Source organism: Rattus norvegicus, chromosome 19 (genome assembly GCF_036323735.1).
Source record: "Rattus norvegicus strain BN/NHsdMcwi chromosome 19, GRCr8, whole genome shotgun sequence".
Lineage (NCBI taxonomy): Eukaryota > Metazoa > Chordata > Mammalia > Rodentia > Muridae > Rattus > Rattus norvegicus.
Window position 1 is genome coordinate 15279515 of NC_086037.1, and position 22729 is coordinate 15302243.

At 42.9% G+C, this 22729-nt stretch overlaps 2 protein-coding genes across 2 annotated transcripts in view; both read left to right on the plus strand.

Annotated features, from left to right (window-relative positions):
- The window catches only part of LOC134483152 (uncharacterized), a 757250-nt gene that overhangs the window by 217865 nt on the left and 516656 nt on the right, over positions 1 to 22729 (plus strand). The gene's annotated exons all lie outside the window — the stretch shown is intronic.
- LOC134483156 (disks large homolog 5-like) overlaps positions 12157 to 22729 on the plus strand; it is a 48526-nt gene continuing 37953 nt past the window's right edge. The window contains exon 1 of the mRNA XM_063278412.1: positions 12157 to 12262. Within this exon, the coding sequence (XP_063134482.1) occupies positions 12181 to 12262 (82 nt within the window). The 5' untranslated portion in view covers positions 12157 to 12180. The remainder of the gene's footprint in view (positions 12263 to 22729) is intronic.

Below are 22729 nucleotides of genomic sequence, written 5' to 3' on the forward strand. Positions count from 1 at the left end.
AGCTATGTTATGTAAAGTGTTACTTTAAAACAAAAGAAAAAAGAAGGAATTGTTAAGACATAGAGATGCAGCTCCCAGGCAGGGTCAAGAAAGGCCTGGTGACAGATTCAAGTAGGGGCTGGAATGCCGCCCTGGAGAAGAAAATGTTTTTCTCACTTGGCCTTAAATTATGTTCTGCTGTGTCCCGTTTCTGTGGAAATGGTTCTTACGCTCTCTTGGTAATGGTGAGTATATTTTGATTATAATAAGAGAGGTTATTTGTTATATGAATATTTTTAGAAGAAGCTTTTTTTTATTCATCTTTCTTTGTTTAATCTTCCCTCATTGTTCCTGGTATCCTGGGAATAATGATCTTATGGTATCTTGACAAAATGAAAATTGTAGTAATGCATATTCCTAGCTATATAAGGAATAATAAAGCTTGCAACTGTGTGCAGTTGCTTCTGCCTTTGCTGTGCACCCCCTGTGTCCTGGGGGTATGCGACCATACCCAGGGCCCCCAACTCACTACACATTGACAATGGGTCACCCCACAAAACACAGAAGCATCTACCTTAGTCAAAAATGGACATTTTATTGAATGCATACACTAACACTGATTGATCACATCCATAGCTAAGATACTAGGGGCAGATCCGTGGCCCAAAATACATTCCTCTAAACCTATAAAGCGAAAGAAAGAAAGAAAGAAAGAAAGAAAGAAAGAAAGAAAGAAAGAAAGAAAGAAAGGAAAGAAGAAGAAAAAACACAAAAAACTTAAGCTTCTCATAGGAACTTCGCAAGAAGTGTTGTCTGGTGGTCATTTCTGATTAGGCCATTTTAGATAGAACAGTGCATAGTGACCCTTAATGTGATGGGCCCTATATAAAGCTTTTTGCAATATTGGAATTTTAACAAACCTCATCCAGAACATACAGAAGAGTCAAGGATGTCCTTGCTCTCTATCAGGTTATTTTTCTGTGTCCTTGATTGTCAGGCATAGACAGCAACAATCTGAAATAGCTGGTAGACATGGAACAAAGTGGCTAAAACTATAGTTGTGGGTTGCACACCTCAACTGTCAATGGCTAATGCTGTCCTCAGAGACCTCGGAGGCCCCTCTTGTAAGACTGTCTATTGAAAGTGGAAGCACTGACTTCAAAGTGAACCGGGCCAGCCAGGGAGAGGGCAACATGGATACGTGAGACCCTGTCTAAAACCAGCACAAAAACCAACCCTTCATTCAAAGCATCATCTATTAATTCTTTATTATTTACCACTTTCTCCCTACCAGCCTTTCAGTCTGGAATGATAGAAAAGGACTGGGAATGTTCCTTCTATTCTAAGGACCTTGATCTCTCTTTCCTTAGGTCCACATTAAGAACACATGCAAATGGGTATCACCATCTGAACAACTTAGTATCATCTACTCAGTATATCTAGCCTAATACTGTGCTATGACAATCTCAAGCTTCCCTGAGTTTCGCTGACCCAGCAAGAAGAATGAAGTACTGAGGACACCCCAGTGATCCTTTCAAGGGGTTAGAAGAAAGCTGTGAGAGATGCTCCACTTCTTTGTCCTTAGATTAAATCACATTGACACAATGTGGGTGGACTATTTAACCAGACATGTTTCTCCCAACCCCACCTTTCTGAGTTCAGACCATGGCAGAATTCATGCCCCACCACCCTAGATATTGAGTTTAGTGATATGTAATTATTATTTAAACCTATGCATTAAATTTTGTCATTTTGTTATTTTTTGTGGTTTTCACAGTCTTCTTTGATTAACTTTCCTAGTTTTATTAATTTATCCCCTGTGTTCTCTGGTATTTTGTCCTTCCCTTCAAACTAAAGTATTTCTTTTAGGATCCTCTACAGAGCTGTCTTACTGGTTATACGTATTTTGTTAAATTTATTTTTAGTGTGCATTAGTCAGCACAGTAGCTGGGCAGCTGCCTGTCCTCCATGGTACCAGATCTACTTTCCAAACAATAACGCTAACTCTTACAGGCTGTGTAGCACCTTGGCTGCTCTTTGTTCCCCTTGGACAGCCCTCAGGACCAGGCTCTCCTCTCCATTAACCATGGCTGCTTTCCTCTTCCTCTCTCCTCTCCATCACACAAGTTCTTCCTTTATTCTCTGGCAGCTTCTTCCTCCTTCTTCCCTCCTCATGGTCCTCTCTAGCAAAGCCCTCAAAGCTCACCTCCCCCATCTCTCTGCTGTGCAGCTGTTGGCTGTTGGCTTCTTTATAATCACAGTTAACTGGGAGCAGGGTCAGTTATTTGGGGTTAACCAGCCTTGAGTTCTACAAATTAGCATTAAAATACAAGCAGCATTAGGCCAATCCACCACAGGGATTTTTGTTTGTTTGTTTGTTTGGTTTGGTTTAATTTTCATTTACCTTCTTACTTGTTATTTTATTTTTGGCTATTTTTTATTAATTGGTTATTTTATTTATTTACATTTCAACTGTTGTTCTGCTTTCCAGACTCCCCTCATCAAATTTACATCCCATTTCTGCTCAGCTTTGCCTATGTGACAGTGCTCCCCCACCCACACATATCCATCCCCACCTCACTCCTCTAGGATCTGCATTTGGTGGAGCTACAGGCCTCACCTTGAACCATAGACCATCCTTGCATACACTTTGGCTGGCAGTTTGGCCCCTGGGAGCTTGGGGATTAGGGAAAGAAGATCTGTTCAGATATTAAAGCCAATGATTGCTGCATTCTCTTCTTTTTCTGGTTATAGGTGAAATTATGTTTGTGTGCTTCTCTTTTCTTAAATTATTGAGAGAAGATTAATTTCTTGGTTTTTCTTGGGTATAGTTTAGTTCATTGTCTTGGAGTTTTCCTCCTATTAGCCTCTGTTGTGCTTTCTTAGAGAAAAGAATTGTTTAAATTTGGTTTTGTCATGAAATATCCTGGTTCCTCCTTTTATGGTGATTGAGGATTATGCTGGATATAGGAGCCTGTGTCTGCATTACATCTGCCCAAGATTTTCTGACTTTTAGAATCTCTGTTGAGAAGTCTGGTGTAATTCAGATACGTCTGAATTTATTTGTTACTAGATATTTATACCTTACTCCTTTTAATGTTCTTTCTTGATCTGTGCATTTAGCGTTTTAATTATTATGTGAATGGACGAATTTTTCTGGTACAATTAGTTTGATGTTCTGTAGGCTTGTTGTACCTTTATGGCCTTTTCTTTCTTTACCTTATGGAAGTTTGCTGCTATGTTTTGTTGAAGGTGTTTACTGGATCTACAAACTAGAAATCTTAATTCTCTTCTCTATCTATTATCCTTAGGTTTCAACATTTAATTGTGTCCTGAAATTCATGTATGTTTTGGATTCAATAAACCATACATGTTTATCTGAGATGGGTGTTTTGTGCTTTGTGGGATGACCTCCTTGACCCCAGGCTGCATGAAGACTCTCAGCTGACAATGGGGACATAAATTATGAGTATGTGTAGCAAGACCCAGGCCTCTTCCAGGTTCTTAGATAGTAACTGAGAACCTCAAATACAGTAGTGATATGATAGTGTGGTGTGAATCTAGTTACTATTCTCTATTTTGATATAGATGACTCTTTTTGTGTCATGGTCAGCTTATAATGACTAGAAGACCTAAGCTTGAGAATAACCAAAGACTACCTTGCTTCTCTAGCAGCTGAGCTTTTAAAAGTCCTGGTGTGACAGCAAATTTTGGTGGACATTCTGGATTATTCCTTCTGTACTTTAACTCTCTGTCACTTCCACCATCAGTAAGTTAGTTCAATTCCATAAATTGGAAATCCATCACCTGGAAGAAATACTCTTTTTTTTTAAAGATTTATTTATTTATTTATTTATTTATTTATTTATTCATTTATTATATACAAGTACACCGTGACTGTCTTCAGACACACCAGAAGAGGGCATCATATCTCATTACAGATGGTTGTGAGCCACCATGTGGTTGCTGTGATTTGAACTCAGGACCTCTGGAAGAGCTGTCAGTGCTCTTAACCACTAAGCCATCTCTTTAGCCCAAGAAATACTTTCTGAATATGATCTGAGATTGGCCATGGAAAAAGGGTAGCTTGAACTGTCCCACCTAGGTTCTGGGCCTGCACAGGCCTGCTCTCCAAAAGAAACCTGTGTTCACAGCTGTTGGCTGGCTAAGAAAGATTTCACGAGACGTGATACACAGCCCTCGGACTTCTGCTTCAGTCATCTGCACAGTTTTTCCCGGACGATATCCTCATACCTCCAGCAGGCGGGTGATGAAGCTGTCCGCTCTCAGCTCCCCTTCAGCCATCTTGTGGGCACCAGACTCTCCTCCCTGCAGCAGGAACAAGGGCTTCTCCATGGTGGCTGCAGCAGCAGTGGTGGTTTGGCATTCTCACCTAGGAGGCCCTATGCCTTTCTACCCCAGTTCCAACTCACCTCAGGCCCGGGCCTTCCCCCCATCCACTTCCCACGGAGCAGGGAGAGCAGCACCCACTAGAAATAAAAGGGAAGCCCTTGGTCCTGCCAAGACTGAACCCCCAGTGAAGGGATTGTTGGGGGGGAGGGCAGTAATGGGGGGAGGATGGGGAGGGGACACCAATAGAGAAGGGGAGGGGGGGTTAGGGGGATGTTTGCCTGGAAGCCCAGAAAGGTAATAACAATTGAAATGTAAATAAGAAATATCCATTTAATAAAGATGGAGAAAAAAGAGAAAAGTGTCACACATTTAAAACAGAAGAATATGGACCCTAATTTTAAAGCACAGCTCTGTCAATTAACTATATCTTTAAGGAAGCTCAGAAAATCAGGCCAAACAATATTTTCTCGGTTTATGTATCTGTAATGTCGCATAAATAATAATGTCCGTTTCTTGCTATTGTGGAGGGAATTAAATAGTTAATATGTAATCATGGAAATTTTGAAGTACCATCCATTTTTCTGTTCATTAAATCAATCTTCCTCATTTCATTGATCAAGTATGTATGTTTTCTTTTCATAATTACATGTATAATAAAACCAGCATAAAAACCTTGAGAATTGTATAAGCTTTCACTTTTAACAAATTAAATTAGTTGTTCTTTGTCTGCTGAACATTTAAATGTTCTTTATATGTCCCAATGCGAGTTTATTAGGTACCTATAAACTTTAAACTCTTTGTCTGAGAGCATGAGTACTATTTAATTATATAGTAACTACACTCAGGCTGTCTTTGTATTAGAACCAATTATATCAGACTCTAAGAAAAATTACTTTTGCTTAAAAGTTTGTGTGTGTATGAGTGTGAGTGTCTGTGTGTGTGTGAGTGTGTTTTTTTGAGTGTGTGTGTGTGTGTGTGTGTGTGTGTGTGTGCAGCACATGACCAAACAACTTTCAGGAGCCATTTCTCTCCTTCTGTCATGTGGGTCCCAGGATGTAACCCAGATGTTTGACTTTGGCAATAAATAATATTACCCACTAAATAAATAAATAAACAAAAAAAAACAAGCCACCAATCAACTTTAAAAGTAAAGGCCAGAAGTTCACAGAATAGTAGCATTGGCCTTACCATATCCTTTCTTTGGGGATGGGAAAATTAATGTTCTGAAATCCATGACTTTCAGGAATTGTGATATTCATGGAAATTCAATTCCTTTGCAGATGCTCCAGTTGTTGTGGCCAATTGCTAGAAAGGTCAGCTTAAGCTTGCAGGACCCCCACCATCCCTCCCCCCGCCTCCACAGAATGCTCAAAAGACACTGCCCAGAACTTACTCCACATTCCCCAGAACCACTTTCTTTGTCCATCATTTCTTTGAGATGAAAGGTCAGACTCCTTCACCCTAGTCTCTCCACAATCGACATCCCCCTCCCAAAACACTTCTAAGACTGGAAAACATGTCTTAGGATGTATCTGCCAGACTCGGACTGAGACAAACTAGGGCACTGGTTGTCACTACAACATTGGTGACATAGCAGAGGATGCCAGAACTCTCTAGGAGACAATAGAATGTCCAAGAAGGGACAGCTGATGTCATGGGGAGCAGACTTTGCCTCCCTGCTAATGTTCTCCCTGTACTGAGCATAAGCTGAGGTGTCCCTTCCAGGAGACTTTCCCGGGGCAGAGCCACTGAGCATCTCCTGCTTCCAAAGCCAAATTTTCCTCAAGGGTTGATTATAAAAACCTTAGTAATTCCTATGCATCTAAATGAATGTTTCCTTCCAAATCCTGCCCAAAAATGTCTCATCCTAACTCAAATTATCCTCCTTCACCAATATTAGCCATTAAAAATTCCTGAGAAATAATACCAGTTTGAATATGCAGTCAAAATGTTCTCCTGTCTTATTATGTACAGGTGCTTGAAATCACATCAAGAAATAGCCTGCATGGAAGGTTCCAACATGGGTGTGTGTTAGGGGAACACTCATGAAGCCTTGTGCTTAGCATTCAAAGGTTGCCACAAAATTCCTTAGGAGGAAGATTTGAAATCATTATGGTGCTAGAAACAGTGTGGAGGCCAGTTGGCATAGGAAAGTGAAACATTAGAGCCACCAGGGAAGGCTCCTGTTGGGCCCTACCTTGGTGTTTCCTTCCCCCCTCACTGAGCCTTTCAGCCTGCTATAGCAAGAAATTGTTTACACCTTTGACAGCTGCTCTTAGCCCCTGATTTGGGGCTGGGATTTTCCATGGCACCCTTCCTCCCCACTGAGCTTTCCTGCTTCTTGTTTTTAAGAAGCTATTTATGCCCCTGATTGGGCTGGAACTTTCACCACACAGACTTGTCCTATTTTCCTGGTTGGGGATTTTCACCTGCCTTGTTGTTTTTCCACGGCTTTTGCCTCTGGTATATAAGGAGATCTCAGTAAAGCCTTGGTGGCACTCGCTAAAAAGGGGTGACCCGTGTACGTGTTTTCTTTCAACCCCACAAACCTACACCCGATATTCACACACTGTCGGCGCAGGCACTGACAATAGGTATCACAATAGAAACTAGTAACTAGATTTAACCAAACTATCACATTAATGCTGTACTTCATGGTATTTTTTTTTTGCTCTCCTAGAACCTGGAAGAGGCTTGGGGTTTTCTAATCCTACTCAAAATTTATTATCCTTCCCAACACTATGTGCTTTGTTCTGTAAATGCTAACAGCGCCATCCAATACCTAGGATATTTTCTACTGACATGTGTGACGTGAGACAAAACAGTCCCTGTCATCCCTCACCTGAATAAACTTCCTTAGAGGACAGTGTAGTTGGAGGGTCCTTCTTTCCTCTCCAAGATCGAGAAACATTTCCAGTCTCCAGACAAGTGTGTCAGCCATTGTCCAGTGACTGTCTTGAGATGTCCACATTGTCAGCTGAGTGTCGTCATCTAGCCTGCCCTGTAATTGTTGTAGATGATTAATAGGGTTCCAGCCCTAGGATTTAATTCAGTGCTACAGTACTTGCCAAACATGCTCAAAGCCCTAGCTGCCACCCTAGTCCTGTGTGCTCTAGAGAAAGAAAATAAAGAACCACATTGTCTATCAAGTTTCTCCTCCAATAGAAGGAGAATCTGCATCCGGTCTTTTAAGTAACTCTAAGCCCCAGCTTCCCCACAGCTCCCTCCTTCGATTCCATTATTGGTGCATTTTCAGTAACGCTCACTTTATTTTTGATGTGCAAAGAATATGCACCATGTCAGTAAAGTGTGTGTGTGTGTGTGTGTGTGTGTGTGTTCATCCATGAACTCACTATAAATTATTATCAAATGACCCAGAAGACCGTGGAGAAACCTGTCGATGTGCATGCAGAATTATGTTACTACCGTTCCATGGCACCTTGCAGGGAACACTGAAATAGTGGGCCGCTTTAATAGAGCCTAAAACCAGGCTATGCATGGTTTTCGGTGAGTTTGTGATGTGCAACACCACAACAGAGATCAGCAGAAGCTTCATTTATTCCATGCTGCTGTTACCAAGAGGAGGCAAAGCCTCATCCCATAGAGAGTCTGGTAGGATCTGATGAAGGGCAATAAACTCAGGGTTGAAATCAAGCCTTTAGAAACAAAGAGAAAAATACAAAGTCAAGGAAAGCAAGAGCTGTCTTTTTCTTTTCTTCCTCTTTTTTTTTTTTGAGAAGATCCACAAGAGAGACAACCCCTTCCTCAAACTAACAATGCACAAGAGAGACAATACATGAATTAAAAATCAGAAATGAAATGAGGGACATAACAATAGACACCGAGCAAATTCCAAAATCATTAGTTCTTACTCCCGAGGACTTTATACCAGAAAACTGAAATATTTATTTGATATTGTTGATTTTCTGGACAGATAACAATTACCAAAGTTAAATCCAGATCTGGGAAGGTATCTGAATAATACCCCTAAGAAAAGATACACTCATTAAAGGTTGCATACATTATATATTATATTGCTTTCTTTTTGCATGATTAAACCCCTTCAAGGACATTTAGCTGTGTTATAGAAAGTGTTACTTTCAAAACAAAAGGACAAAGAGAGAAATTGAGGAGTCACTGAGAGACATTTCCCAGACAGGATCAAGGAAAGACGGCTGAGAGATGCAAGCAGGGGCTGGAACGCTGCCCTTGAGAAGAAAATGTTTTTCTCACTTTACCTTACACTATGTTGTACTATGTCCTATTTTGTGGAAGCGGCTCTCATGCTCTCTGGGTTATGACAAGTATATTGTGAGACTAGGAAGAGGGGTGATTTGCTATACAGATATTTTAAGGAGAAGCCTTTGCTTAGTCTCACTTCTTTGCCTAGTCTTGCCTCAGTCGTTCCTGGTATCATGGGAATAACGATCTTATTATATCTTGCCAAAAGGGAAAGTGAGGTAATGCATATTCATGCCTATATAAGGGTTAATAAGCTTGCAGCTGCATGCAGTTGCATCTGCCTTTGCTTTGCATCCCCTGTGTCCTGGTTATTTGTGACCATACCTGGGCCCCCAACACACTAGATGTTGACAAGCATCACCCTTCTCAGTGTCAGGTTTATTTTCTTTCTTTTTTGAAATCTATGATGTGGAGGCATATTACAGCAACAATATGAAATAGCAGGCTGGCATGTATGAAAATTGCTGTGTTTAAGCTAGGTGTGGGGACAAGTCCTCAAAAGGAGCTGTTAAGATGGGAAACAAATAATGCATTTGTTGCTGGAATTGAGTTGCCTCAGCTGTGTTGCTCTGCCTGCTCAGTGTCCATTCAACATCACTCTGTTTCTACAGAGGAACTCAAGGTTTGCCCCAGCTGCCTGTGAGCTGTGATATGGGCAGAGAAAGGCCAGGACACAGTGGTGATTTCCCACTCCTCAGTTATGCTGAATTTTCCACTACTGTACTTGAAGTACAGTGTGGTCAGTTATTATAGATATTTGTCATTTGTTACAGAGGGCAACTATGATTGACTACACCCAATTCTATAAAAAACAAAACTCAGGAAACCTGGCCCTGGGCAGCAATGAATCAAGAAATATCTAGGATTGTGGGGCATGAATTCTGCCAAGCAATGAACTCAGATAGGTGGGGTTGTGAGGAAGATGTATGGTTGAATAGCCCAATAGATTCACGTTGTATCATCTTGATTTAATCTAAGGACAAAGAAGTGCAGTAGCTCTGATGGCTTTCTTCTAACCCCTTGAAAGGTTCGCTGGGGTTTGACCTCAGTTCTTCATTCTTCTTGCTGGGGCAGCAACACTCAGGGAAGCTTGAGATTGCCATTGGCACAGTATTAGGCTAGAAATGCTGAGTAGGTGATACTAAGTTGTTCAGATGGTGATACCCATTTCATTTGTTCTTAACGTGAACCTAAGGAAAGACAGATCAAGGTCCTTAGAATACAAAGATCATTTCCAGTTTTTTTCTACCTTTCCTGAATGAAAGACTGGTTGGCAGAGAATGGTAAAAATTCAAGAATTGGTAGATGATGCTTTGAATGAAGGGTGGGTTTTTGTGCTGGTTTTAGACAGGTTCTCAATTACCCCATCTTGTTCTCTACGTTGCTCGTCAGGTTCACTTTGAGCTCAAATAAAGCTGCTTCTACTTTCCAACAGGTAGTCTTACAAAGGAGCCTCCAAGGACTGTGAGGACAGCATTAGCCAATGAGAATTGAGGTGTGTAACCCACAACTATAGCTTTATCTGAAAGACCCTCAGACAGAGGAGACTCTCGCTCCAGTCCTGAGGACAATCACCACCCCAAGAACACAGAGGACTCAGTCTTGATGTAAAAACAAGAGGTTTACTTTGGGATACAAATGCACTGGGGCTCGACATGGTCCACACGCAGGAGGGATGTGAAGAGCCTGGAACAACAGAAATGTACAGCTTAAACAGTCATTTACGATCACACAGTTTCATTAGCTCAGCTATTTTGGTGCCAAGGATAACTAGGCAGATGTTTCTCGTCCTGGGATAAGGCCGTAACCACATCAACATAGCTATTTCAGTAGGAAGGACGTCTGACTTGATATATGTTTTCTTATCCTGGGGTTCCCAGGACAAGGATCAAGGATATCTGTCTTGGCAGGTGTTTCTCTTCTGGAGTTCCCAGGACAAGGCTATAGCTATGTCAGCCTATAGCACAGCTGCATTCAGTACCAAGGATATCTCACTTCTATAGTGGTCAGTCAGCTTCCCAGAGATATTTCCTGTCTTGTAATTGCCCTGCAGTAAATATGTTCTATACCCTCTGTTCTTATGGTCGGGCAGCTTCCTAGAGAGTGGGTGGGAATGTGCTTTCTGTACTTTATGGTCTATTGTCTAACGTCTAGGGGCTAAGCGAGGGCCAGCTTAAAAGATTCTCATGCTTAAGAAATGGCAGTACTGATATCAAACGGGGATCTTTCATATCCACTTTCTTCCAAGTCTACCAGCCATCTCAGATTGTTGGTGCAATATGCCTGACAATCAAGGACACAGAAAAATAACTTGATACACAGCAAGGACATGGCAATCATATCCTGTGTCGTTATGTATGTTCTGGATGAGGTTTGTTAAAATGACAATATTGCACAAAGCTTTATATAGGACCCATCAAATTAAGGGTCACTATGCACTGTCATAGCTAAAATGGCTTGGTCAGAAGTGACCACTGGACCACTCTTCTGTAACTTCACATGAGAGGCTCGTGCTTTTTGTGTTTTTTATTTTTGTGTTTTTTTCTTATTTATTTATTTATTTATTTATTTATTGCTTTATATGTTGTCAGGAAGATAGTTCAAGTCATGGATCTGCCCCCAAAATCTGAGCTTTGCCACTAATACTGTAAACAGTATTAGTGTATGCATTCAATAAAATAACTGGTTTTTTTTTTAGTATGATAGATGCTTTTGCGTTTAGTGAGGTGATCCATGAAACAGGAGTGAAGATGCTTGTTTCTTACTCTGTCCACTGAGTTATGTCTCTAGGCTTGTCCTACTCCTTTGGCTGCATCCCCCCCCCACATTTGCTGACTATTTTATTTTTCAGATGAAATCACACGTTATAGCTTAGTGAGGCTTGTAAGCAATCCTACTTTGGTAACTTAAGTGCAAAGAGGAGAGCCCTACACTCAGCCTGGGGGTTCATTCACTGGTGGACCAATATTTCAGTTTCCTCTGCTAACAGATCACCACTTTGTTGCCAGGACCATAATGAATGCAATTCTTTCTCCTAAGGAATCTGGTGGCAACTGTCAAATGTTAAGCACAAAGCTTCAGGTTGTACCTATAACACACACCCACATTGCAACCTACCCTACAGGCTATTTCTGGGTGTGATTTCATGCACCTGCACATGATGAGACAGGAGACCTCTTTGGCTCCTTATAGGAACTGGTGTGATTTCTCAGTAATCTTTAATGGGTAATATTGCTGACTGAGGAGAATTTGAGGTAGGATGAAACATTTCTGTGCAGGGATTGGGGAGGAAGCACACATTTAGATACATAGCAATGACTTAGGTTTTTCCAATCAAGCCTAGAGCCAAATTTGGCTTTGGAAGCATGTGGTGCTCAGTGGCTATGACACAGGGAAGTCTCCTGAAAAGGGCACATCAGCTTTTGCTCAGTACAGGGAGAACATTAGCAGGGAGGCAAAGTCTGTTATCCATGACATCAGCCGTCCCTTCCTGGACATTTTATTGTCTCCTAGAGAGACCTTGGAATCCCTGTGATGTCACCAGTATCGTTGTGACAACCAAGTCCCTACTTTTTCTCTTAGTGTCCAAAGGATATATCCACAGACATGTTTGCCCGTCTTTGTAGGCGCTTTGGGAGAGTTGATGTTGATAGAGAAGAGTCTAGAGTGAAGCAAACGAAACCTAAAGGTAATGATGGACACAGGACATGGGGAATGTGGAGTAAGTTCTGGGCAGTGTATGTTGAGCTTCCTGTCAGGGGTGTGTGTGGGGGTCTTCCGCTGGCCTTTTTAGTAATGGGCCACAACCACTGGAACATCTCCACAGATATTGAATTCCATGATTATCACAATTCCTAAAAGTCAAGGTTTTCACATCATTAGTTTCTCCATAACCACATGGAGGATATGGCAATGCCTATGCTATTATTGGGTGAACTTCTAGTCTTTACTTTTACAGTGCATTCGGTATGTTAAATTGATATAATAACACCATAATTAGTCATGGATGGTATAACTTTTCTGAATTAAACAGGGCATCAATGTACTTCACTTTCATTGCTTCTTTAAATTCAGTGACTATCTGACAGTAGTAAGAGGGAGAGAATTGTGCTCCTGGCCATGACCTTATATTCTTAGTACTCCTCTGACTACCTCTGGCTGACGGGGCCAATCTTACCTTCATACATTAGAGGTTCTGTGTGGCAGATATTTTTCTACAGTAGCCAAACTATATGGGGCAGGTAGAGAAAGAGCCTGTAACCTACTGGCACTTCTGGGGCATTTGTCATTTCAGTAGGGGTAATTAATAAGTCTGTTGACCATGTCCTCCCCCTACATGTCTTTTTAATGCAAAGTTATTGGATAGAGTAACAGTGTAGGATATCTGAGTATCCCTGATCAATCAAGTCATTGTGGATGCTGAATTGATGATCTGACTTCTGAAACCAGAGGGGTGAGGGTCCTGAAACTAGGTTGTAGCCTGCGTACCTGATAATAATCCTGGAGAAGGCATCTCTCTGGTACTTGTAAGCCTGTGTGGGCGGGCATAGGGAACACCTGGCTGCTTACATCTCTTGGTCTCTATATAGTAGTGGGGGAACTGTGATCCACTTAGGAGGCCTCTTACACAGACCAAACTCCTTGCAGTGACACTGGCTTCCAAGCATGTTCTCCTGTTTGGACCTCACTGTGGTCTGTGTATGCTCTATGCATTCGCCCCATGCGGGTTCACTTGTGTTCTTCTACCTACAGAGGCCTGCAGACAGACGTCATCCCTTGAAAATGTCCTAAACAAGGTGCAGGCCAACGAGGAAGAGGAGAGGCTGAATAGAGAACTGGAGCTAACTACCAAGGAGAGAAATGAGCTGACAGATCGCCTCCTTTATGTGACAGGTGGATCCATGAGCAAGAGGTGTGCATTGCTCCAAACAAACGACCTTGTTCTAAACCTCATCTCCCATAGAGAGGAGATTCAGAACCTGACCCTTACTGAGGAGTGAGTTTGGACATGGACTCTCTGATTCTGCCTGTTGAAAATCTGAACTTGTGATCTGAGTGAAGAATTCAGGGATAAAGTCACTGGAGCATGAGTTCCCAGTGTACAATTGGAAAGCCCTTGACAGGTGGTAGCTTTGCAAGGTTCTAGGTGCTGTGAGTTTGTGGAGAGTGTTTGTATTTGCTAGGAAGGTGACTGAACGCTATCATCTCCTGGCAGCACCCTTAGGTCCCACATTGTTCATATCAATGCTTAACTAAAAGGCCTGAGGCTCAGGCCTGTTCCTTCTTGTCTGTGTGCCTTAAACACTGAGACAGTAATGGTGCATACATTTCTACTGATTCTCATTGTGCTCTTTCCATATTTGTCTCTCTTTCTCATTCTCTGAGTCTGTTTACTTTTCTTTTCTTGTGGGTGTGTCCCAGTTTGTGTGTCTGTGTGTGCACAGGTCTGCATGCATATGCACAACTTTTATATGTTTCTATGTCCCTGCACACTTGGAATTTAGGGGTCTGTTTTTTGACATCAGGATATACCTGTATAATAGTTTCATGGAGGTGTAAGTGCTTTATTTTGGAAGCCCCACTTTCAAGAGCACAGTTCTTTGCCTCTGTGGTCACATTTGTCTATACATTTGTATGCATTGGGCAGATTATAAGTTTGTGTCAATATCTGGTCTCATCTCCAGAATTATGTGTACTGTCTGTCTCTAGAATATTAGTTATTCGGCTTGTAGCATTCCACTTGTCAAAACAGGAAAAATGAAATCAGAGGTTTCTGGATGTGTGTGTGTGTGTGTTTGTGTGTGTGAGTGTGTGTGTGTGTGTGTGTTGTGTGTGTGTGTGGTTGGGTAAGCTCTGTGGCCTAGGCTATTGAGAGCATAATAGGTTTGAATGCAGATCCAGCCCTCCTGATTGAAAAAAGTGAGCCAGGGAACCCTTTATCTGGGTGCTTAGCTTCTGTTGTCCTGGGCACACAATTCCAAGTTTCTGAAGCTGAAGAAGATCCAAATATGTAGAATTCAGAAAGTGTCCTTCCAGGGCTTTGGTAGTACAGGACACAGCCTGAGTTCATATAATCCTAAACCTCGATGTTCTTTGCGTTCTATCTTCCTGGGGCCAGCCCCTACTTCAGGCCAAATCCATTTTATGAAAACTTGAAGATAAAAGAGAAAGAGGTCATGTCATTACTGCACAACTTAGACACAAAGAACATTGAACATCGTGAGAAATTTCAGGAGCTCAAGAAGGAGATTAACTTCTATCGGTAAGTACTGGTCAGAAGGGCCTATCATTGTGGAATGGCCATGTCTGCCTCTCTTTGTTCTGGACCGGAGGGTCTGCAGCTCTGGGCCCATCTCTTCTGCTGTTTAAATATCACTGTGCCGTGGGTCTTTTGGACTCAGTTTCAGTTCCATAAGAGACTGTTACTTATCACCACAGTGTCTATGCATCTTTAGAAGGCTCTGGATAGAACTACACTGATTCAGGCATCAGAGTGTTATTAGGCCAACCTGCGGCTCTGGGGTCATACCAGGTTTAACAAAGCTCAATGTGTGGACCACATGGTTAGCATGACCTCCCTTGATTCTACTGTCCTCTTGTGGTTATTTACTGCCTACTAATTGATGCTGTCCCGATGCATTGGGCTCTCATGGGTAGTTGTAGATCCCTTGTTCTTTTGGACAGACATGGACTCTTATTGGTGCTTGGGTCACAGAAACAATTTATTCTTCCCTGGATTGGCCGTTTGCTATTTGTGCAGCAGCCTTACATGTATGGAGATGTATTCTATGAAGTCTTTATGGGTATCTGGGTCCTGGTGGAGTTTGTGGGATTTGGCAGTTGGAATGGGAGGAAGAGGCTTCAGGATCTTACTATGCAGAGTGTGTTTCCAGCAACCTGCACAGCCGGCTCCTGATGGACCAGGCATGTATGAAGAAGAAGTTGGTCACATTGAAGCAGGAGAGCAAGGAGGTACAGCGATATTTGTTTGAGTTGAACTCGAAGGATGAAGATGAATAGGAGAAGGCCAGCAACCTCCAGACCCAGCAAAATGTGGTAGGAACGAGCAGCTGAGTCAGATTAACAATGTCTGATACCATTTGCCTATTGGATACATCTTTGCTTCCCCTATCACCTTTCTAATCTCCCCACACCCAGTCAGTCACCCACCTCATGTGATAGAGTTATTCATTGCTCTGTCTATGCACAAGTATTCTGGGATGTTAACCACTTTTCAGAAACTGAATTATTGGCAATTATACTTCTCTGCCCTTTTTGAAACGGCAGTCCAGTAATGGTGACAGAGGAATAACATATCATATGACTGCATCTCCCTATCACAGATTGGATGCTATGAAGAGTTTTGAACGAGTTCTTGGTCGTGTGACAAAGGTCATACAGGGGTCATGTTATGGTTGGAAGCACCTTGTAGGGATAAGAACCAAGTGCAAATGGCAAATGAGTCCTGGTCATTGGCTTTGATCTGGGTATCATGTGGCCTTCTCCTTTCTTCCTGCACCCCAATTAGGTCTCTCCCCATTTCCCCATTCTTGGTTTGCACTGGTAGAGTCTGAGGAGCAGCTTGTTCTCCCACAGGACTGTGAGGGTTGCTGGTGATGTTCCCAGCCTGCAGAGATATCAGCAATGATTTCAGTGAAAAGATCAGTGCTGTCTGTCCAATGCAGCTGAGGGGACAGAAGGCAGCAACTTGACAGCTGGTATGCATGTCCCCACCAAATCAGTGTCTTAATAGCTGCCTTCTCCTCCCAGGTCTCAGGAACTGCAGGAGACATGGCATAGGACGGATCCCAGGAAGACAGCCCCCTGAGGAATGAGTTTCTCTCTCAGGAGTTCCCTGTGACGACAATCCTCACAGTCAAAGACTTTTTGGGGGAATATTCTTCTTCTCAGATAATTTCCTCAATGTATAGAGACCCTAAATTTATATATCCGTATGCCAGCCTATCTCATTGAGGTCTTTCTCCTTTCTCATACCGACAACACCATTTGAGAGACAACTGAGGGGACTGCCGTGACATCTCACGTCCTAGAGGAGAAACAGCACTACAACTGTGTTTCTAAATGTTCATTAAGAAAATTCTGTTAAGAAATGTTTTTGGTTATGATTTTCATTGAATTTTCTTTTTGTTATTTCATAGTTATATATTCTTGTTACTGTTTTTCATTTTTTATACCATTTTAGTTGTACATTTTATGCCTGTTTTTTGTAAATTGTATTCCTTATGAATAAAAATTGATTTGTAACTCTTGACTCTTAAGACCATCTTATTCAAGGGTCCTTCCCCTCCTGTAGACTTAGAACTGACAGCTAGATATGGATCTTTGCATGGTCCAGTGAATTCAAAGCCACCAAGGGGTACACAGGGTGATAGTGTCTTTTGTGTGGATAATGTGACTTTTTTTATGGACACACACTTTATGATGTAATCACTGACATACTGTATCCATGCTGTCATGTCTTCTGCTCATCCTAGTCTATATCAGTCTACAACACACATTCCTTATTGACTGTGTGCACCAGATATTGAGTAACACACACTCATGCCTGTAGAGCTGCAGAAAAAAATGACAACTTACACAAAGGAATATAGAATAATCCTAATGGAGAACCATGTGCCTCAGTTTTTCTTACAATACAGCATTAGTATTAAACCACAAAGATAATGACCATCAACGTCATTTTGGGAAATAGGTTTTTATAGGTGCTGTTTCACTTGATCATTCATATGCTGTGTTTTTTATTGTTGCTGATTATATTTATTTTTATCATTTAACTCAATGGATCTTTTTTTTTCAAATGTATGTCTGGGCCACTCCTGAGTGCATTTCCCTCATGATCCAAAAGAGGGAATAGCATTCCCCATTGTAGATGATTGTTAGGGACCATGTGGTTCTTCTGAGAGAGCAGCAGATGCTCTAACCTGTGAGCCATCACCACAGCTCCTGTAGGTAGCTTTTGTCCTTCCAGGGCATGTGCTATACTAGATGGACACGATCACCTTCAATTAAGGAGAGAGATCTCAGGAGATGTGTATGTACAGGTACTGCTAGGCATCCACACCGGGCTCTGGTGCCTCCACTGCTCATTGTGCATTCAGAATCATCCTCCAGCATCACTCAGTTTCAATTCCAAACAGATCTTTCACTTACTATCTATGATCATATAGATTATGCACATCTGATAAAATACAGAAGAGACTAGACTCCTTCTACAGGCCAACTTGGCATAATGAATTCTTTTGATAGAAAGCAAGATAATTATCTTAATCTATGCAGTTTAGGGAGGACCTCAAGACCACCCATAGTGAATGCAGACTGCAGCTGTGACCACATGTTTCTTTTGCAGAGCAGGTCTGTGCAAGCCCAGAACTTAGGTGGGACAGTTCATGTTTCACCTTTTACGTGGAAATCTGTGATTGTATTGAGAAAGTATATTTTCCACGTGACTCATTTCCAATTTATGGAATTAAACTGACTTACTGAGAGTGGAGGTGACTCAGAGAGATAAAGTGAAGAAGAATAATCCAGTATGGCTGCAAACAGATGCTGTCTCATTAGGGCTTTTCAATGCTCAGCAGCTGGAGAAGCAAGGGAGAGGCATTGGTGACTCTCAAGCTTAGGTCCTCTAGTCATTATAAGCTGAGCATGACACAAAAAGGGTCATAGTTATCACACTAGAATCTAGTAACTAGATTTAACTCACCTACCACATTAATGCTGTGTTTGGTGGTATTTTTTGCCCTCTTAGGACCTGGAAGAGGCTTGGGGTTTTCTAATCCTACTCATAATTTATTATCCTTCCCAACACTATGTGCTTTGTTCTGTAAATGCTAACAGCGCCATCCAATACCTAGGATATTTTCTACTGACATGTGTGACGTGAGACAAAACAGTCCCTGTCATCCCTCACCTGAATAAACTTCCTTAGAGGACAGTGTAGTTGGAGGGTCCTTCTTTCCTCTCCAAGATCGAGAAACATTTCCAGTCTTCAGACAAGTGTGTCAGCCATTGTCCAGTGACTGTCTTGAGATGTCCACAATGTCAGCTGAATGAGGGCAGGGCAGGGCAGGGCTGGGCAGGGGATTGGGGCAGGCAGGGCAGGGCTGGGCAGGGCAGGGCATTGGGGCTGGGCAGGGCTGGGCAGGGGATTGGGACAGGACAGGGTAGGGCAGGGGATTGGGGCAGAGTCCATGAGATGTCAGTAGGCAACAGGCCAGCTGTGGCTAGTGTGGGTACAGGGATCTAGTGTGGGTGTGAGAAGAGGAAATTAGGAATGGTCAGATTCGGATGCAGCATATAGGCAGGAAGGAGCTTAGACCATCTCAGTGCCATATAGGGACATTGTAGACACTGATGGGCACTGTGGGGATGGTAGGGTCCCCTATACTGCTCTCCGCAGGTGTCAGGAGAGCATACAGTGGCTCTGTCAGACGTATGACAATCAGGCAGGCACTGGGTGCAAGTGAGAATCATGGGACAAGCCCTGTGTGCAGCCTGATTTTGGGATATTCCCAGGTGCACCATGGACTACAAATTAAAGGCAAAGGACACAGGGAAGCCAGCAATTCCCATGCACATGACATAAATACCTGTAGAACTTTCTAGAATTTCCATAGACTATCTGTCACTAGTCCTCATTATAGAAGGCACCAACATTCTGCCCTCTACTTCAACTTGGTGAGACAGCTATTCTAACTCCAGCAGGAAGGCCTCAGGGAAGACAGTAAGAACTCGCAGGTGACCCCTTTTACTATTGAAACAGGGTCTTCCTATGGAGCCCAGAGTGGCTGTAGGATACTAATGCTCCTGCCTCACAGTGACTAGAATTCCAATCCACCCTCAAGAGCAGTTGATTCATAGCCAGATCTGATTAAGGACAGCTAAGGCCCCAGGGTGCTAGGATTACCAGGGTCCTAGTAAGTTTCTCCAGCCTAAATTACAACCTGAGTCAGTGCTGCTATTTGGGACACCGCCTGATGCCCAGTGACATCACACCTTGGAACTCTTTGTCAAGCATAAGCTGTTATGGGAATGAAGTACCCACACAATAAAAACTGGTCTGGATACTCCTAGGTCAAGAATCCCCTGTTGGAAATGCCTTGGACCGCAAAATTTTAAATTCTAGATCCTTCTGGCTTTTAGAAGATTTATAAATACAAAAAAAAAACATAGAGGGTCATAGTAATTTAAGCCTGTGAGCCCAATCATGGGAAACTGAGTCAGAGTGATGGAAGACTGTAAGTTCCAGGGCAACCTGTGTTTCAAGAAAAAAAAAAAAAAGGCCTGGTGAAGATTCCACTCAAGTGGAAACCAAAAGGGTTTCACATGGGCCCTGCCATCCACTGGTCAGCACTCTCATCACCACAGCCACAGGCAGACACTGGGGAACATTTCTCTCTTTGGGATGCAATCCACCCCATGATTCTATGTGAGGAATCCCCCAAAGGTTGCATCATGTGAGGGACCTAGAAAGTTCCAGGATTGGGAGAATTTAGGAGTTTATAATTAGGGATGATCTACAGCTGTGACAAAGCCTTTTCCCAGCACATGGCAGCCCTAGGTTTGTCCCCAACAGTAAAAATAAAATCCCTCAAAATAATTCAAACAAAATGTCATGAAGCCTGCGCCCTGACCAGTCTCCTCAAAAGTGCGCAGGAACCTGGGTCCACATTTAGGACCCAGCACGGCCTCTGTGACCCGTGAGAAGGGATCTAATATGGGAATTAGTACAGTATGACTTATCCTTGTGGATACCTTTGGTGACAATAACCACCTGACCCCTGAAAACCCATCTACCTGGGGGGCTCAGCACTCATGTCACCCAAAAAGCCCAGATCCTAGGGCCAGCATGGGCAGGTTGTGAAGAAAGTTTGTCTCTCGTGAACATCAGTTGCTGCTCCTGATCTGACTCTATCCTCAGGAGACAATGTCACTCCAGAAAGTGTGGGTATCAACGGCTATTCCCAGGCCAAGGCTGGGATACTGCTGAAGTTCCACAATGCACAGCACTGCTCACTCTAGAGCTAAATGTTCTACAGCTGAAAGGAGTGGGTGCTCTGCTGGCCACGCCCCTCCCCTGCAGTATTTAGTGCACTCAGAGTGGTGCTTCAGATGTGAGGGACTTCTTGAGGCTACTCCCATGGAGAATGGCAGATTCATCAGAACGGGGCACAGGGTGAGTTCAGAGCACAGCTGGGAGGAATTTAGGGATGCCAAGCCATGACTAAGACCAGATCCTGGGCTGACAGGCAGTTGAGCTGGAGAACTGGCATCCAAAGAGTGACTGCCTGAATTCCTCTTAGACCAAAAGCCCTGGATCTGAGCTACTTTGGTGCATTCTCCTGAGCAGGGTCCCAGAGGCAGCTCAGAATCCGGGTTGTGCATGGACTTTGGTGCTGGCAGCAGGTGGCTTAGCCATAAAGTGCCGAGCTTTCCCATCTGTGCCCACTCAAACTCCTCTGTTTCATTTTAGGTGTGTTTGGTATAGTTTTGAGACAGGGTATCTTATAGCAGCCCAACTCGCTTTGAGCAACAATGTAACAGAAAAATAACCTTGAGTTCAAAATCCTCCAACCCCTCTGTCCCAAGTCCTGGAATTAAGACCTCCAACTGTGACCATTTTACTGCAGCATAGGATCCATCTGTATTAGAGTGAGCTTTGGAAATACTGGAGCTCCGACTGTTCCTTAGAATTCAGGTTTCCTTAATTCTTAGCAGGAGTTTTGTGATGATGCTGATGAGAGAGTCAGGAGTTACACTGGGAGAGGTAACAGTCCTGGCAGCCCTGAGTGCTCAGTGAAAGTCAAGACAGAAGCCTGCTGATTAGCACCTGAGTGAAAGTGGGAGGATTCAGAATTCAAGAACAGACTCAGTTACATACCTAAGACCATATTGCAACATTTTTGTTTCATTTTTGGCTTGTTTTCTTTGAGACAAGGTGTTAATTTATAGCCCTGGCTGTCCTGGAACTCACAATGCCTCTACCTCCCAACGGATGGAATTAAAGGCATGTGCCAACATGCACTGCCACTAATTAATTTTTAATTAAACATGCTGGCACAATCCAGTAATCCCAGTGCTTAAGAGGCCGAGGCAGGCAGATATCTGGTTTCCTGACAAGTCTGATCTACAGAGAGCCTGTCAGAATAGCCAGGGCCAAACAGAGAAACCCTGTCTCAAAAAATAAACAACAAAATGAATTTGTTTTAAAGAAGAGAGGAACTATTTAACAGAATTAGAGGCAGAGAACCAAAAGGTAATGGGCAGTGCAGAGTCTAGCTTCTGAGATGAAACTGGACACCATGGGGTTAGGGTGGGGATTCTCATCTTGGACTGGGAGACAGAGGGTGACTTCAGGCATGGAAGGCTCAGTCAGTCATTAGTCAGGATTCTCAATCAAGAGGGTGTTGTAAGATCCAAAATGTGTGAGCAGTGTTCTGCATGAGACTAGAAGGGCCCACGAACCAATACAAAATAGCCAATAAAGAGTAATCACAAGCATACGTCTGGAGGTCCATGGAGAGGTTAATGTCCACCTTAGTGTGGATTCTTCAGAGCACAGGTGGAGAGAAATAGAAGAGCTGATGATGGCTGAGGCAGGAGAGGAGTTCAGGTGTGAATTTGAGCCAGTAAAGGAGCTTGTAGGTCGGGCAGAGCAATGAGAGGTCTAACAGCATAGCTGTTGAGATCCTTCAGATTAATTTGTCTTAAGAGCCTCATGCCATAGCCAAGGACAGGAGTAGATCTGACTATTGGGTGGGTGGGCTCACATAGCCCAACAGGTTTGGCCTTGCATCTGTGGGATTCCAAGTCTCTCCCTTTAGACACAGCCATGGAGAAGGTGTAGCAGTGAAGGTGGAGATGGCTTTGCAATGCTTGGCTTATGGTGTTGAGTACTTCATGCTCCACAGAGCTAGGAAATGTCCTAGAAGCCAGGGAGGCTGAGCATGAGGAAGACAGGTCTCCAGGAGAGAGAAATGATAACCAAAGTCACTAAGAACTTCCTGAATCACAGTGTCTGTTAACCATATATTTTATTTACTTATTTTTATGGGCCTGAGTGCTTCACCTAATAAATGCTTGTGCACCATGTGGTATGTGTGGTGCCCGTGAAGTCCAGACTGATTCCCTAGAA